General features: G+C 30.9%; 3 protein-coding genes across 3 annotated transcripts; 2 read left to right on the plus strand and 1 right to left on the minus strand.

Annotated features, from left to right (window-relative positions):
- The first annotated feature begins 2,001 nt into the window (after positions 1–2,001).
- On the plus strand, positions 2,002–5,006 carry LOC130982660 (profilin-2). Its single transcript, XM_057906708.1, has 3 exons — positions 2,002–2,394; positions 3,083–3,220; positions 4,607–5,006. Exons 1-3 carry the CDS (start codon positions 2,266–2,268, stop codon positions 4,739–4,741), a joined length of 402 nt encoding a protein of 133 aa, XP_057762691.1. The 5' UTR covers positions 2,002–2,265; the 3' UTR covers positions 4,742–5,006.
- A 2,248-nt stretch (positions 5,007–7,254) lies between these two features.
- On the plus strand, positions 7,255–8,921 carry LOC130982759 (profilin-1). The gene is made up of 3 exons (XM_057906842.1): positions 7,255–7,491; positions 8,013–8,150; positions 8,435–8,921. Exons 1-3 carry the CDS (start codon positions 7,369–7,371, stop codon positions 8,567–8,569), a joined length of 396 nt encoding a protein of 131 aa, XP_057762825.1. The 5' UTR covers positions 7,255–7,368; the 3' UTR covers positions 8,570–8,921.
- A 1,979-nt stretch (positions 8,922–10,900) lies between these two features.
- On the minus strand, positions 10,901–14,129 carry LOC130979669 (glucan endo-1,3-beta-glucosidase 13-like). The gene is made up of 4 exons (XM_057903155.1): positions 13,961–14,129; positions 11,604–12,884; positions 11,473–11,503; positions 10,901–11,325 (listed from the first exon to the last, which is right to left on the minus strand). The coding sequence occupies exons 1-4, from the start codon at positions 14,013–14,015 to the stop codon at positions 11,178–11,180; spliced, it is 1,515 nt and encodes a 504-aa protein (XP_057759138.1). The 5' UTR covers positions 14,016–14,129; the 3' UTR covers positions 10,901–11,177.
- Between the last annotated feature and the right edge of the window lie 3,547 nt (positions 14,130–17,676).

Below are 17,676 nucleotides of genomic sequence, written 5' to 3' on the forward strand. Positions count from 1 at the left end.
CGTCATTCTTAATTTGTATTATCAAGAAAAGTTAAATTACTATTCAATATTATATAATAATTTTTTTATAGACATAAAAGATGGAGTTGATTTTTATTACTAATATCAACTTTTTTTAGCACCACTACAAACAAATAAAAGAAATAAAATACTACTCTATTTTCTTCCTTTATAATTTTGTTTCATAAAGAAATTTAACTTCTAGTCTATTTTGTTTCTCTCTAAGGTTGTATGTGATGAGCAAGGTGGTCCTTGCTGGTCATTGGTCAAGCCTTAAGAATCAGGATTGTGTTGATTTGACTATGGTGGTCCCACAACACACCTCCCTTTATGTGGACCCTCAATGGTTTTGCACTTTTGCTTTGCTTTGCATGATCATCATGATTATTTTAATCGATGACCATTATTAATTATCACCATTAACACCAAGTTTGGCACTGAATCCATTGCAACAAAACACGCTAACAAATTCATCATCTAAGTTTTCTTGCTTTCTTAATTAACATTCGTTCGTAAATTACCCTCCATATATATCCACCATGCATAATGAGCTATTAGCTTATTACTATTTTCAAAATGTATGTTTCCAAAACTCCGATCATGATGTGAAATGGAAGGATACTCAAACTCAGCCACTAAATAAACCTTCTGTAACTGCTAGAACTTTTTTTCGTTTTGTGTAGAGAGATTTTTTTTTCATATTGCAATGCAGTTTTGGTACCCTTATTGTGTTGTGCAAGAGAAAAAATCCTTAAGATGTGTATCCAGTTAAAGGCTCAAATAGCTAAAGGACTTATGAAAAATAGTAGCAGGTAGTCCATATAATAATTTGGGCTTAACTCAGTCAGACCCTAAATAAAAGGAAAACAGAAATATTACCAAAAAAAAGGAAAACAGAAAAAAAATATGTACATATGGTTAGAAGTTAGAAATTTAGAATTATACGATACATGATATATATTCACTTATTGAGAGAGTAAAATATTTCAATGAGTGATGCTTTACAATTTTTTATGGTATAAAAAAAAACGAGAAATGTTATATTATTATTTTTGTATACATCTATTTTCTATATCTTATATTTTGGTATTAAAATTGATTGATATGAAGTGAGAAAATTAAAAATAAAAGATTTGTCTCTTATACTATAAAAAAATATACAAAAGAGATGTACAGAAAAAGTTATACAAATATTATTTATTAAAGGCAAATTTTTTTATTTTTTTTTTTATCAATCACTTTTAATATTAAAAATAAAAAATATTTACAAATTATATATGTAAAAGTGATACATATAACATTAATGAAACATTTCATCTTAATGGTTATGGAGTGATTGAAGTATCTGTACAATGTGTAGAATGGGAGTATAGAGATGTTCGATTTAGTAGGATATCAGATATTTATTATTCTAGTACCCTGATGATTATTTTGGATAATATGGGTGTATTGTGTTTGAGAAATTAGTAGTATTTTACTCTATATGTTCATTTTTTAATTCATATTGGACCAAATAAATAACCCATTGTACAAATTGTACAAATATTTTATTGGCTCCTTAGCGAAATTCTAATTCAAATTATGATATTCTATAAAGAGAAAGTTTAATAGACCAGCACTTTTATTAAAATCTGTTCCGCACTTAACCAACAAAAGAAAAATAAATAATTCTACACCATTAAATAAAATCTCACACCATTAAAAACATTAATAATAACTAATTAATGATTACAAATCACAAAATTTGATGCGTCTAGCACTCCTCTTCTATAAATGTCTCAAATCCCCGGTTATCAGTGACTACAAATACTTGGCACTTGGCAGTATTGTAACATTTTTGTTGTAGGTGGCACATGTGTACATAACATATATGTATAAATTAGAATGAAAAATTGACGAGAAGATAATAAATATGTGAATAGAAGATAAAGAAAAAACAAGAGGTATTAAAAATAAAATGTGGATGGAATTAGAGCACATGGAGAATAGAGGAAAGGAAGAGTAGATTAGGGGTGCCTAAAATGAAGGGAAGGATGGTTGAAACTTGAATGGCAGGAATTAATGGAACCAAAACTTACGCTCATCATCACAATCACTTCACACCCTCTCAATTCAATCCAAACCCTTCTTCAACTCTTTCTTTATATATATTTTTTCAAAAACAACACTTTCCTTCATTTTCCGCTACATCACACTCTCTCTCACACACACAACACCAGAAGCCAACCAAAGCAAGAGAGGGAAAACAAAAAGTAGAAGAAGAAAATGTCGTGGCAAACTTACGTGGATGAGCACTTGATGTGCGACATTGACGGCTCCGGCCAACATCTCACCGCCGCCGCCATCATCGGCCACGACGGCTCCATCTGGGCTCAAAGCTCTTCCTTCCCTCAGGTATTTATACCTACCTTCCATATCACTCCGATTTCGATTACGTTTCGATCTCAATCTGAATTCTGAATCTGAATCAAATTATCGTAGATACAATACGAGCTTGCATGCATGCATGCAATTATTGCCTTTATGTGTGCGTTTTTTTTTCCGCTTCGTCTTCGAGCTTCTGCAGATCCGATCGCGTCGATCCAGAATCCTCCGATCCATCGTTGCAATGCGGTTACGTTGCGCGGGATCCATCGATCTTCCGTTACGCCACGTGGCTCATCCATAGAAATCGCTTTTACATTCAATTCGATCTGGATTTTGATCTTTGATTCATTGTTTTAATTTTCCTAATTGCATTTGCCATTGTGTTCGTGCTTTGTTACATTGCATAGCGATAGTCCGAAGAAAATGCTGAGCTATACTCATTTGTGAAATGGTTTGTTGACGCACCAATGCCTAAAAAGTGGTGATTCCGTCACACAATGCGGACAACTAAGTTTTCTGTTCGTGCTATTTGTGAAATGTATGTTGATTCGAGGACGATGAAGATTCTTGCAACTGATGATTATGATAAAATAATTTTGCTGAAATGTATTAAACATAGATATAGATATGCGAGTGATGCTACTATATTTGGTGTCGTAATAGGTGAGATATGTTTTTCACGTTACTGATATTACAATTTAATACTTGCTTTCAGATTAAGCCTCAGGAGGTTACTGATATCATGAAGGATTTTGATGAGCCCGGTCATCTTGCTCCTACTGGTTTGCACATTGCGGGCGTAAAATACATGGTAATTCAGGGAGAGCCTGGAGCTGTCATCCGTGGGAAGAAGGTAATTTTGTTATATCACAATGCAAGCTGTGTTATCAACATACTTATGATGATGCTTGTATACTTGTTACTTATTTACAGTAGAACTCACCGTTTTTTATTCGCATAATCCAACTTATTTTGTTCTCTAAAGGTAATCCGGTTGGGGAAATTATATGAATCAGTAAAGCAGTATAGTTAGCTGCATTCTTAAGAACCAAGTTTATGTGTTTAATGTTTTAAAGCCTGATAATTGCGGTTGAGTGTTTTGCTTTTTTGTGATGTCACGAAAGTAAATGACCGTTTGTTTTCTCCTTTATTTCCTCCGAAGCACTAAGTAGAATTTGCAAACGTGTGATACATTGATTTTATCTCTAAAATAAGGATGCATTTTCTCCTCAATAATCTGTTTATGGTTTGATTCTAATGTCCTCCTTAATCAAGATTTTACTTTAAAGTTGAGTTCATTTTACAAGAAGTATTATTTACTTGTGAACGACAACAAAAGATGTAAAGTACTGTCTTGATGGTTTACAACCCTTTCACACCAGAAAGTACAAAATAAAATATGGTTCTCAATGCAGTTTTAAGTTTTAACAAAGTAGAGGTATTGTTACTTCTATCAAAAGTACTCATGACAATACAAGGTTAAATAAAGACAAACTAGCTCAATGTCTGCTTCTATCTTTAGTGTTATCAAATACAGCCGGTAACCTCTCATCAGTTTTAGGTTGTGAATTTGATGAACCATCTCTTTTCTTTTGAAGAGCATAAGAATATTGCTCGAAGAGAAAGAAACAAATTTACTATTGTGCATGTGCATGACCAGTGAACCCTTGCACAGTTATTTATGATAGGGCAGGTTGGAAAAAAATCTTCTTTCCCTCGACAATGTCTTTGTTTTCAAGGGAAAAGACATTATTCAAATCCAAAGCAACTTTAACACAGAAGTAGTGATACTCCCCCACGTCTTTTGTTATTTATTAGACAGTTGCATCCGTGGATGATTCCGGTTTCAGCATCTTTTTCATGTACGTCGTATAGCTTTTCTTTCTTCTTCTCTCTTGAAAATGATAGGAAAAAGACAGAGTTGCAGATGGACAACATAATAGTTATTATTTTAGTAATAACTAGGCATTATTAACTGAGTAATGTTGTATTTGTATATTAAAAGGGCATCTAGTGGTAAGTGGATTCAAGATTGTGTGCTACATTCTAGTGTACACTCAATCTATAGACTATAGTGCATAATATGGTTTGATTTATCATTTCCAATATTTCAGAGTTAAGTTTCTGTTGTAAAAAAGTAGAGTGATCTTTTCTATATTCTGCCTGAACACTTTGTATTTAATCTACATGATTAAGTTTCCTTTATTAATTTGCCGTGATTACTGACTTTTTTGGGTAGGGATCTGGAGGCATCACCATAAAGAAAACCGGGCAAGCTCTAGTTTTCGGCGTCTATGAGGAACCAGTTACTCCTGGACAATGCAACATGGTTGTTGAGAGGTTGGGAGATTACCTCGTTGATCAGGGTCTGTAGATGAACCTGGATCTTTGAAGATTTGAACAATTTTTGTTTGGGTATTATATGCTTTTTATTATATTCAGTTTTGGTCTGCACTTCTACATTTCAACCCTAAATTGGGTGTTGTCGCAGACAATAACCATTTGAGGATTAAACAGTTTATTTCTTGTTGGTTGTTTAAATTTCGTTACTCTAGTTTCTTCTTTTTTATCCATATCCTGTACTGTTATGAGCACTACATGAGAGGATTTATTCCAATAATGTATGATAATCATGATTTGCGTCCTAAGCAGGACTTAATTTTGCAACATCCTGAAGTTGGAAAGATTGAACTTTGAAATCCACATATTAATGCAGTGATTACATGAAATCTTTTGTCTGAATTACTGAATTTGGATCTTTTGTTTTTTTTTTCTCCATTATTTTGAATTAGAAATGTTGTATTTCGAGCAAAAAAGGTTTTCAACCTGTTAATTTTCCACCGAAGAATTAGAATGTACAAACCTTTTAGAACCGTGGAATGAAAATCATTATATAAAAATGCATAATCAATAATTAAGGTGTTAGACTATAAAATTAAAATTTATAGTAGTGAACACTGAACAAGACAATATAGTGTTTTGGTCTAATTCGACAATATATACTTATCTAAATAAACCCTAAACTTGCACTTCCTCAATCCTAGAGGGCAGAGGGTGCACTTTATAACAAGATCATCCGTTATTTTTATGTATTTTTGTCAATTTTTAGCAAATTGATAGTGATTCGATTCTAATGATTTGGGAGCGAAACCTACTCCTCTTTTGCATGTATCAATTTTTTTAAGTGCATCAAAACGTCTTCAATTAGACGGTATCGATATGAAAGATAAATTAAAATTTGTAAAATAATAAAAAAATAAAGAAGAAAGCTTTCGAAAAAATAAATTGACTGAAAACCGAAAAGATTGTGTTAAAATTTAAAAAAGCTATAAAATGTCCTCGACTGGATCAAAGGAGTTTTGACATAAAACTTAAAGGTGTGAAATATAAATTGGACATTGAAATTTAAAAATGGCTGAAAGATAAATTTACTTGAAAAGTAAAGTTTACATAAAGATAAATTGAGAAGGTAAAAATATGGAAAGAATCCTGCAAAAAAGAGATTTGATCGCAGACTCAGGAAATCGTTGGAAATATGAATGTGTTTGAGTGTTTTCTGAATTAAAGTTCTAACCCTTATTTCTTAAAACCTTTTAATATTTATAGTTTTCTTTTTGTAACCGATCATTAATTATACAATACTGTCTTGCGCACGAACTTTTTGGTAACTGTTTTCACTCATTTGCCAATGAAATTTTACCCATTAATTCTTTACGTGGTACAAACCCTCAACTCCTTCACTTATGTAATCGTTGGATTCACTTATTTCGAACATTTTTTTTATTATTTCTTCGAATGTCCATTCGATTAAACTCACTCAATTTAATAATGTGTCCGAAATCGAACTTGTATTGAATGACGCTCAACTTATACCATGTGTACTTTCAAATGTTTCGATCTCATTCATTCCAATCGAAATATTTTTCGACCAACAGGAGTATCATTTCCGTTTCTATGCAAAAAAATGGACATGCTACTCACTATTTTTTAATTATGAATGGTGTTAAAGTTAAATTTACATAAAAAAGAGAGGACACTACACGAATTTCCATTGAAATATGACATATAAGTAAAAGGGTAAAAAAGCCGGATGACCTGATGAAATGATTAAATCTAGTAGTCAACATTTATTAATACTTTTAAAATTATATTATCCATCAGAGATAAATACGTATGATAAAATATTAAATTATTTTCAAATTTTATCCAGTTGATTTATATGATTAAATATTTCAATTTACTTGTTAGATCAATAAAGCATAAAATGTATAAAAAAATACAATGTATTCATATTTATAATAAAATTTTAAAGAACATATAATTAAACAAAATTAATATCTATAATTAACATATGAATAAAATCACAAAACACACAATGGTAACTACTTTTTTTTATGTTTATGTAAAGTTTGATATTTTAAAAAGTGTGATTAAATTACTAAATAATACACACAAATATGACGATTTATTGTGTTCATAGAATAATTTTGAAAAAAATTCATTAAGAAGCATGTAGAATAATACTATAATTTATTATATATTCTTTTTAATTTTTGTAATTGTTAAATAATATTTGTGTTACTTAGTTATTGTCACAACTCACAACATTTTTCTTAAAAATAAAGTAAAAATTCGGAAAAACATTTTATAAGAAAAGAAAATTGAAAAGGAAAAAAAGAAAAGAAAAGAAAAAGAAAGGAACTGACAGAAACGACACTTTTGTTTGAAAGTAGTCAAGTCTAAGGAGTAGCGAATATTTAGGGGGAATTGGTAATGAAAATGGCAAAAAGTACTGGTAATGACAAGGGCATTCTAGTAATTCAACGTGAGGACAATATCAACGTATGGATTTTTTTTTATAGCTCCGTGGTTTCAACGCTACAGCATCAGCATTTCAGCACAGTTCACAGTACTATTTGAGTTATTATTAGAAGTACTCAACTTTTATCAGAAAAAAAAAAAAAAAAAACACTCCCAACTTCCAGAGAAAGAGAAAACAAGATGTCGTGGCAAACCTACGTCGATGACCACCTTCTCTGCGAAATTGAAGGCAACCACCTCTCCTCCGCCGCAATCCTCGGCCAAGACGGCAGTGTTTGGGCTCAGAGCTCTAATTTCCCTCAGGTTATCTTTAATACTTCTCAATTTCTCTCTCCAAAACTCTCCTTCTTTCTTAGTGCTTTGTTTTCCAGATTCATCTCGTTCTTTTTTTTTTCGTTAATTTTCCTCCGATTTATCAGATTTGATTTGCATGAGACATATCCTATGGTTTTGGTGTTAATTTGATACATTCGTGCTTTAACCATAGCTGTTTAGTTTTATCAACTGGAGCTAATTGATTCATTTTTCAGATTCTTAATGTTTCACTTGTTAAGTGCAATTTATGCTGTAAATTAAAGCTTGGAGAGAGTCATTAGGAATGACTTGGAGTTTGGACTGTGCAATTTATGCATTGCATTCCTTTTTATATGAAATCATACACTCGTTATTGTTATATATGAAATCGTGTATTCACATCACTTGTGCAAGTAACATGTGGCTGGGGATTTCAAGTGTGTTTGGTTCATAGCACAAGTCAAGTGATCCTTGCAGATCTGAAATAGTTTTAGTTGATCTGTTCTTGATTGGTCTTTTGTGTTGTGCAGTTCAAGCCTGAGGAAATTACTGCTATCATGAACGACTTTGCTGAGCCTGGATCGCTCGCCCCTACCGGGTTGTACCTCGGTGGCACCAAATACATGGTTATCCAAGGTGAACCCGGAGCTGTCATTCGAGGGAAGAAGGTACTGACTGTTTCTAATTATAACTTGAATTTTGATTGCACAAGTTCATCAAAGAAAATACAACAATCTATGATAATGTGAATCTGCTAATCTGATTGAGTAAATTTATGATGTAATCATGGATTCAAATTGTGGTATGTGACTGCATTAGGCCATAGCTCACAATGAATCAGCATCAGCTTAAAACTCATTGGCTCATTGCTGCACCATGTCCATACCGTTGTTACCTTGATGCTGGTTTTGGCCATTGGTTGTTAAAATCTCAGCCTGTCCTTGTCATGCAGGGTCCTGGTGGTGTTACCATTAAGAAGACGAATCAGGCGTTGATCATTGGAATCTACGATGAGCCAATGACTCCAGGGCAGTGCAACATGATTGTTGAAAGGCTGGGTGATTATCTCATTGATACGGGTCTTTAAGTCCTCTTTGTTATTTCTTGTTATCTGCTTGCTTATTTCACTGGCTCCTATACAAGGCTTCGCATCGATTTGCCAAGAGAATGCTCGATTGTAGTGTAATAATATTAATTAATGGGTATTCAAAAGTCATGGGATCTGCGTCTAGGGAAGAAGTTATGGTGCTTGAGAAGTGAATGATAACTATAATCTCTGTTGTTGTGCTTTTTAGCGGGTATCTGCATACATTTTACAAGTGGTTTTAATGCTATGGGCATAGATTGGCATAACTTTCTAAAACCTTATATCTCCCGTGCTTTTTCTTCTTCTCAATTTTATCTATGCCCAAGGAATATAATGTTATTATCTTCACTGATTCACAGTTCTGTTAGCATCATAGTATATTGCCTTTTACTCTTGGAAGAAATGTTACACCTAATAGTTTTCATCAATTTTGAGATTTCTAAACTGTGTTCTTGGGGTGTCAAATTGTGAGTGGAGAAAATGGAAAGGGATAGAAAATAGGAACAAAGAATCTCAATCCATTGGCTATGGATTTTTTATTAAAGTCTTGTCTGCATTGTGTCTCCATTTATAATTTGACACATGCATAAATTTCGTCCCCGTTTTCGCCAAGAATTTGGCACTCAACAAATAGGATAGAAACAGAGATACGGGTAGAGGCGTAGAGCCGTACAGGAAATGGGGATAGAGACCCCAACCAATTGGATATATATAGACCTTAGGATTAAATTTTCTTGATTCTCATTTTTTGTCCTTTATATTTACATTTCTACTTAAATTTGACTTTTAAAAAAATGCCAAATTATACATTTCACCGGATTTGAAATGTGTCAAATTTTATGTGGAGCTAGATTGAAAAATGGACATATATGAAATTTTAAGTGTTTTTTATTTTTAATATTGTTTTTAAAATTGTGAAGAAAAAAAATGAGATTTTATTATTCTTATTATTTTTTTTATAAAATTCTGAAAAACAAAAAACACTCAACATTAGAAAATAAAAACACTAATTCAACATAACTTTAGAACCCAAAAGAAAGGGTCTTTTATTAGGTAAAGTATTTGATGGAGCTTTTAAAGAGAGTTTTATCTCGTGGAGCTGCCTAAATTATTTACAACATGGTCTCAACTCGCTATGGTGTATTTGTTTATAAGTAACAAGGGGATTTATATTTTGTAAAATAATCCCACTCACAACATCTAAATACATATTCGTTAATGATCTGGTTCTGTATTAGTAGCATTAGTAAGTATAATTATTTCTACAAAATATTCAATATTCACTGTCAATATGAAATAGCATGGACAAATGTCAAAGCTTCCACAAACTATAAAATATTAAGTATTAATTCCCACAAAAAACATAAACAAATGTCATGAGTTATGCAAAATATATGAACGGTTAATAACCAGTAGCATAAAGAAATTACATGAATTTCAAGTATTGAAACTTATTAATGATCATGTTTTACAGCAATGGCATAAGCAAATGTTAATGCTTCCACAAATTAGATGTTGAGTATTGTTAATTTTCCAATTTGGCAGCTATTGTGTCTTTGGAATTTGGAAGCATTTTCTCTTGTGAGTAATGGAGGATACCGGACGAGCATTCGGAAAGAGATTTGATTCAGAAGGCATTCCATTTGAAGGTTCGGCAAGGATGTAGTGCACCACTGTCAGCTTCGCCTTGATTTCTCGTGATGCAAATATGGCCGCTGATTTTTTTGTGTCTTGACCCAGGTCAAACAAAGACCTGACCCGGAAGAGTACACAACCCAGATTTCTCATCAATCTGGTGGTGCGCTCACGGCTGCTTGGCTGTTTCTGGCGCCACCTCCATTACTGGTTCATGCTACCACTATTGCTCACTGCGAGGGCTATGTTCCTTCTGGGTTGATGAACGCTCGTGGATTAGGGAGATCTATCGAGTTGTGTTTGATGTCTTGTTTTTATCTTCTGTTCTTTTCCTTGTTTTGTCTCTTTTTCTTTTTGTAGCTAATCATAAAAAAAAATGTTTGAAGAGTCTCGTTCATCATGAATAAATATCATAACAAGTTGGACTACATTATAAATACTTTAAGCAGCTCCATCTGATGTAACTTTTTTTGAGATCTCCATCAAATACTTTGCCTTTTATCATTCTTTACTATCTTGACTTTTATTTTTTTAACCTATTTTTTATTATTTTCTCAATATGCACACATAGTCAAAGCAAACCCTGCCCAAAAATGTCATGCTGATATAGTCATCATATGGTGTGACAATGTACTATAAAAATGACTCGAAAAGAAACCTACTAAAACCGGTTTAGTAAAATGGAGGTGAAATCTTCCCATAATTAAACCTGAATACTATGTGCTATTACAAAAATAACATAAATTATAGAAAGAGTCAATTAATTACACCAATGCTTAGGCCAATCATTCGGAATACAAAATTAGGAGTGAGATTGCTCCACCCTACATACTACATAGGCCTCTAAAATCTAAATAGCCGAACTCTCTTCACATACACTTATAGAGCAAGGAATTTTACATTCTTTTAACACATCATAACAACAACAATAATATAGCTTCTAAAATTTACCTTCCCATCATCCCAAAATGCCCTATACGAGGGAGATAAAGGTTAATAGAAGAGAGCTGGAAATCCATGTGAAAATTTGTCTCCCAGAAGAAGATGATGCAGTTGGAGTTGGAGTTGAAGTTGAAGTTGAAGATATTGCTGTTGTATTACTTGTAACAGTTGTATTGATTCTGAATAAACACAATGTAAGAAGATCCAAATGTCAAGAGTCCTATTGACAATGTTACCTAATCTCAAAGAAAGTCAGTGTAATTTACGCTATAATGTTAGGCCATAAAAGCAAGATGAACAAACAAAATTTCAAGCATTGAACTTACCCGGTTCTCATGTAGATGCAGTTGTCATAGGCTGCAAAATTGAAAAACAAATTGCAATTCAGTTACCAAACCAAATAGTGTATGAAAGATTTTTTGCAAGAAGAAAAATGATGAGCTTGAAGTGAACATACTTGGATCCTTATCAACTATAACACCAGACCCTCCAAAACTACAAGCAACATCTGAAGCCCCATTTTGCTGGTAATAGCTATTAAAAGCATACGATGCGTGCGAGACCAGGTTATCCGGCTCGAAGCACGGCTGGCTTGGCTGGATAGCAGTGCAATCCACATTGCCAGAACCACATGCCCAATCTATGGCATTCTGCAAGTCAGCTTGCGAGGCCTTACTCGAAGCAATGCACCATGTTGTTCCATTACTTGTTCTGGTTCCATTCGCACCACTAGTCAAGTCAACAGCAGCATCTTTTCCGGTGAAATCAAGGCTGTAAACTTTCGTCTCATCCGGATAAAATAGTCCCCAGTTCCTCTCGGATTCCAAACCAGGCTTCCTGTTTTCGTTGAACAATGAGAAAATGTAAACATCTAACTCTTCTCCAGGCTTTGCAGGGGTGCCGGTGTCATTGATTACATGCCTTATCAGATTTGTGTTATAAGTTTGTGCATTATCAGGTGTGGCGGCTTTCTCTTTAGGCGAACCTTTCGAAGGCCAACCTGTTTCAGTGACCATAACCTTAATTGTTCTGAAATTTAAGGCCGTCAGCGCGAAATAAATAGCATCAACCTGAGCATCAAACATGTTTGTATACAGCAAACCAGTGTTTGGATCAATAACTTCAGAGGATGACTCAAACAAAGCATAGTCCAACGACACTTTGTTCGGGGAATCTCTGTAAGCATAATAAGGATATATATCAATCATAAAAGGTGACTGATTCTCTGCTAAGAATTCTAGCAGTGGCTTGAGGAAATGAGCATGGTTGCTATTAAAAGCCCCAGCCGAAGGTGGGAATGACCGAGACAGAACACCGAGGGAATGAGTGCTGGAGACCTTTATCTTCTTATGAAGTCCTGCTTTCTTTAGTGCAGTGAGGACATTATTCATTGCAGGCACTACTAGTGCAGAAACATTGTTGGAACTTTCTGTGACTTCTGCGCCGACGGTTATGTATGTGATCTTTGCAGCCGGATAGTAAGGAAGGATGCTATTCTTCAGCCAAGTGTCTGCATTGGTTTGGAACTGGGAGAATGGCAGCAAGTCCGAATTTGGAACCCCAATCATGAGTTCGACCCCAGTGTTTGCAAAAGCCTTAAGAACCTGTATGTTGGAATCATAGATTCTAAGATACTTGATTTGGTGAAGTTGAACCAGCTTTGCTACCTTGTCAGGTGTTGGAAGATCATCAGCATTTCTTCCATAGCAGATCCCAACAAAACTCCCAGAGCAACAATCTGATAGAATTTTCAAAGGGAGAAATAAGAAAAGTGAGAATTTCAAGTGAATTGTTTCCACTTGAAGGGATTCATCTCAAGGAAGAGACGATACAGAAAGATTAGACAAATGTATTTTGGTAATCACTCTTTCTCCTGCATCGAGCCGACTCATTTCCCTCCACTTGGAAGGTGTGGAATGAGACCTAAATAAATTTTATTCCACACTCAATTCTACGGTGGAGGGAAGTGAGTAGGCTCGATGTAGAGAATGAAACATGTAACACAACTAGGAAATATTTCTAAATTTGGAAGTATCTCTATCATCCTCAAGTCCAAGGCTTCCTAGAGAAGTTCACCAAGCAACACCAAAATAGATTAATAATTAATATCTATACTTTTAATCGCTGGAATGTCAACACCAAACAAATTTAAAACATAGGTAAAAGCTCCATGAGCGGACCTTGCCCAAACTCAAGCTCGGCTCATTTAATACACCATCTCAAATTTAGTCTCAAGTTCGGCTCACAAACTCATGAACTCAGCTAATCGAGTTGTTAATAAGTCGAGCTGGCTCACCGGCTTAACCTACTATATCAACTATCAAGTCAACAATGTACACCGGACACTGCAATACTACACTTTATATAAAAGAAAAATATAAAAAAAGGGAGGTATTTAGTTGTTAATGTCTAAAGGTAACTTCTTTTTCTTTTCTTTTCTTTTTTTCCCCATAGATAATCCATCAAATGCATGCAGAAACATAGTTGCAGACTTGAAATGCCAAGAAAAAATGCCATCTTAAAAAAAAAAAGATTAAACTTCCAAAGAAAAATGGCTACTAAAAATGTGCACTTAGATAGTGAAAATAAAAAGGGAAAAAAACAAAAGAGGTGGAGAGTTCAAACTTGAAAGCACATTGTCTCATGAAGCAAAATGAAAAACTTGAGCAAACAAAAGAAGTGATCTGATACAAACAGCATAAAAGGAATAAATCACATTGAACAGAAGGCAGCTAAAAACAAAAGAAGGTACATAGCTTAAAACAGTAGCTATAATAATGCAACTAAAAGAAAGAAAAGGAAAATAGCACAAACCCAGAAGCAGAAGGAATAGTGAAGCAGCAAAGATGAAGCTAGAGGCCCTTTTCATTGCTCTATTCTCACAAGTTAGAATTGAGAAGAGAGGATGAACTATTGAAGGCACTTTGGTGTTGGTGTTGGTGCTGGTGTTTGTATTCTTTTTATGGCTTGTAATAATAATAATAATAATAATAATAATAATAATAATAATAATAATAATAGTAATATGCAAAATTACAGAAAGTAACGGTCCTTGTCTCATTGTCTCTGTCTCCCTTGAGACTTGAGTTAAACAAAACTAGAAGAATTAACAAAGGAATTGATGAGGGTATTGTTGTGTAATTTTTGAATAATTATAGTAATGGAATGGATGTTTACTTTTTTCTAAAATATTGTGAAATTATAAAATTCATTTTGATTTTGTGATAAGACCAGGACATGTGTCAATACATATTTTTCTTTTTTGTCACGTTTTATTCTCTTTTTTTTTTTAGTTACAAAGTTTATTTGTATTTAGTATGTTTATTTGTTACACTAAAAGTATTTAATGTTCAATCTCTATTAAAAAAATAGTAAAAATTTATATGTAATTATATTTATGTAAAGTTATTAATTGAGAACAATTAGATGATTTGATATATTTAATTAAATTATTATTTAATATTTTAATTATTAATTTTATATAAAAATAACTGTATATAAATATTTATCAAAAAAATTATTAACAATATTTAAAATATCTTTATTAGTACTAAGTAAAAGACTGAAAATAATTGACAAAAAAAACATTGTAGAATTAAGATACATTTAACTAACAATACCTTGATGAAATATATTTACAAGCATTTTTATATTTCCTTTAAAAAAAATTACGGATCATCAATTTTTTTAAAATTTAGTACTATTAAATTTTCGTTCCTCTGTGAAGTTTTTGGATCTACCCCAGTCTATTATGATTTATGACAACCTTTTTTATATCAATAAAAGTTTAGTAATCTTGATTCTTGGTCATATTATATTATTATAATAATCAAGACATTACCAAAAAAGATATGTCTTACATATGTGGAATACAAGTACCTACAATTTATTTAGACAATGAAAATTAAATTTATATCTTTATAAGGAAAAAAAGTGATAATTTTTCATTATTTTTACCTATAGTTGTGTTGAGTTCGTTCTAAATGTCTTAAAGGCAAGTTGCCCTTAATTATTGCATTGTTGATTTGCTGTTTTTTTTTTTCATATTCAAGTCTCATATTCACTATTTCATCTACGAGCCTATATATATAGAATGTCAGAGTTAAAAGCATTGGACCTCAAATTTATTTATCAACTCTAGTTTATACATTTCTGTCAATTCCGGGATATTTGTTAGCATGTTTGTTCTGTCTCCCACTTAGATTAGGTAGCGTATATTTTGATATATTGGAAGTAGATTGAAATTTAATATCTTTTTTAGTGTGGAGGTTAGTATTAAAATTTTAGTTTTTGTTTTTAAAATTTTAATATTTTAATATTTTTAAAAAATAAAAATATAAGAGATTGAAATTTTTAAAAATTAAAATTAAAATTTTAATAATATTTTATATTTTAAATATTTTTATTTTAATTAATTAAATTTTAATTTTATTTTTTATATAAATTAAATTAAAATATTATTTTTATTTTAGTCTTTGTTTTTTACTTTAAACTAAACATAATATTAAAATTTATTTTAATTTTTATTTTTTAATTTTAATTTCTCTTCTAAAAGCGACCTTAGAATTCAAAAATATATTATATTCCTTAGATAATAAAAAAAATTAATAAACTTAATGGTATATTATCATATCAAAAGTAGAGTAACTAGTCAAATATTCAATAATCTGTTTATTAAAAATATAAAAAAAATTCACTCATCTAAGTCTTGAGAATAATAACGTACAGGTATATTTATATTCAGTACGAATCTAAAAAATTTTAATAGTGGAAGTTATATATATATATATATATATAAAATAATTTTATGAAAAAGATATTATGTATATATAAAAATTAATTATTAAATTATTTATTAATTATTATATATTATTTAATTTATTTTTAATGTGTATTTTTTATTTTAATATATATATAGTTATTATATATATATATATATATATATATATATATAACATGATTAGTTTTTAAAATATTTAATTTATAAATTAAATCACTAAAATAGTCATTTAAATAATAATATAATTTAAAATTTTATTATTTAGATTTTATATTTTAAAAAAATTAAGTAATTTTTTTTAACAATACAATCGAAATATTTTTTTTTATATAGAATAATGCTATACATTTATGTTATGTAGTTGTTACCAAAAAAAAAATTTAAAACTAATATAAAAAAAAAATAAATAATACTCTTTCGAATCGATTTTTAAAAAAAATAAAAATTTATATTCAAATTGTGAATTGATCATTTTAATAATATCTAATATAATATTTTTAAATTAGCTAAAATTTACCAAAAATTAAATAAAATATTATTGTGAGATCAAATTCAATAATTTAATGAGAATAAATAAATATTATTATTATAAACTACTTAAAAAAATTTTAAATTATAATGAGGACGCTTACAATAAAACACGTGACTAAATTTTAATTTTAAACTATTTTGGTAACAAAAATGAAACTACATGTTGAAATTTCTAAAGTAAAATACATAAAATATAAGTTACATGATCTGATTTGGTTTAACATTTTTTATGGAAAAAATTATAAGATTCTCCTAAGTAGTATTATTTGTGAAAGGTGTACCTGTTTAGTAAAAGTTGTACCATATTCCACATAAGCTATCATTGTTTTGACTTTTTAACAGTGCCACTGAATTGAATCTCCCCTAAATAGATTGGTGAGAGCATCAATTGCAATTTTGAGTGGCGGAAATAATGATAATAAATAGATTTCACCCAAAACTAGCAATCATATGATATAAATATAAATAAATACAAAAAATAAATAATAATGTGCTGCAAGACCTCTAAATGAATTATTGAATTTGGTCAAAGATAAAATATTATATATGCAATATTTTTCTACAAAATTCTTGTTGAGTGCTTTTCCAATATTCATTGTTTTTTTATGATATACCTTTTCCAATAAATTGTAATAATTACATAAAAAAACTTATCAGCTTAAAAAAAATTGACTCTCTTTTAAGAAAAAATTACTCATAATTTTAAGCTAATGATTTTAATTTTTAATTTGGGTTTGAAAATTAAGTATTTTCAAGATAATGTATAACTCATTTTTATTCTCTATATTAGCTCATGAATATCGCTATGGTCAACAAAATTTATCATTTTAAATCAACACTTGATTAACAAATATACTTTTATATGTAATGTCTAAAAAAATGAGATTAAATCAATTTTAAATTTTAATAGTATAAATATATGATATTAATCCAAAATCTTAACTAATATTAATAAAAAACAGTGCACTCCTAACATTTCTCTTAGCTAACTAAAACGCAATTCATATTTTAGAATAGAGTTTGAAACTGGACTTCCAATACTGTGTTTCCATTTTTTTTTATTTTTGGATATGTCCAATTCATAATTTGGCTTACGCCTGAATCAAATTTAGCCCATCAACTGTACATTTTAGCCCATCAAAATTAGAAAATAACAACATGGCCCATCTACTTTTATTTTGAGCATAGACAAGACCAAAAATTGTAAATGTAGTTGGAG

The sequence above is a fragment of the Arachis stenosperma genome, chromosome 5 (genome assembly GCF_014773155.1).
Source record: "Arachis stenosperma cultivar V10309 chromosome 5, arast.V10309.gnm1.PFL2, whole genome shotgun sequence".
Lineage (NCBI taxonomy): Eukaryota > Viridiplantae > Streptophyta > Magnoliopsida > Fabales > Fabaceae > Arachis > Arachis stenosperma.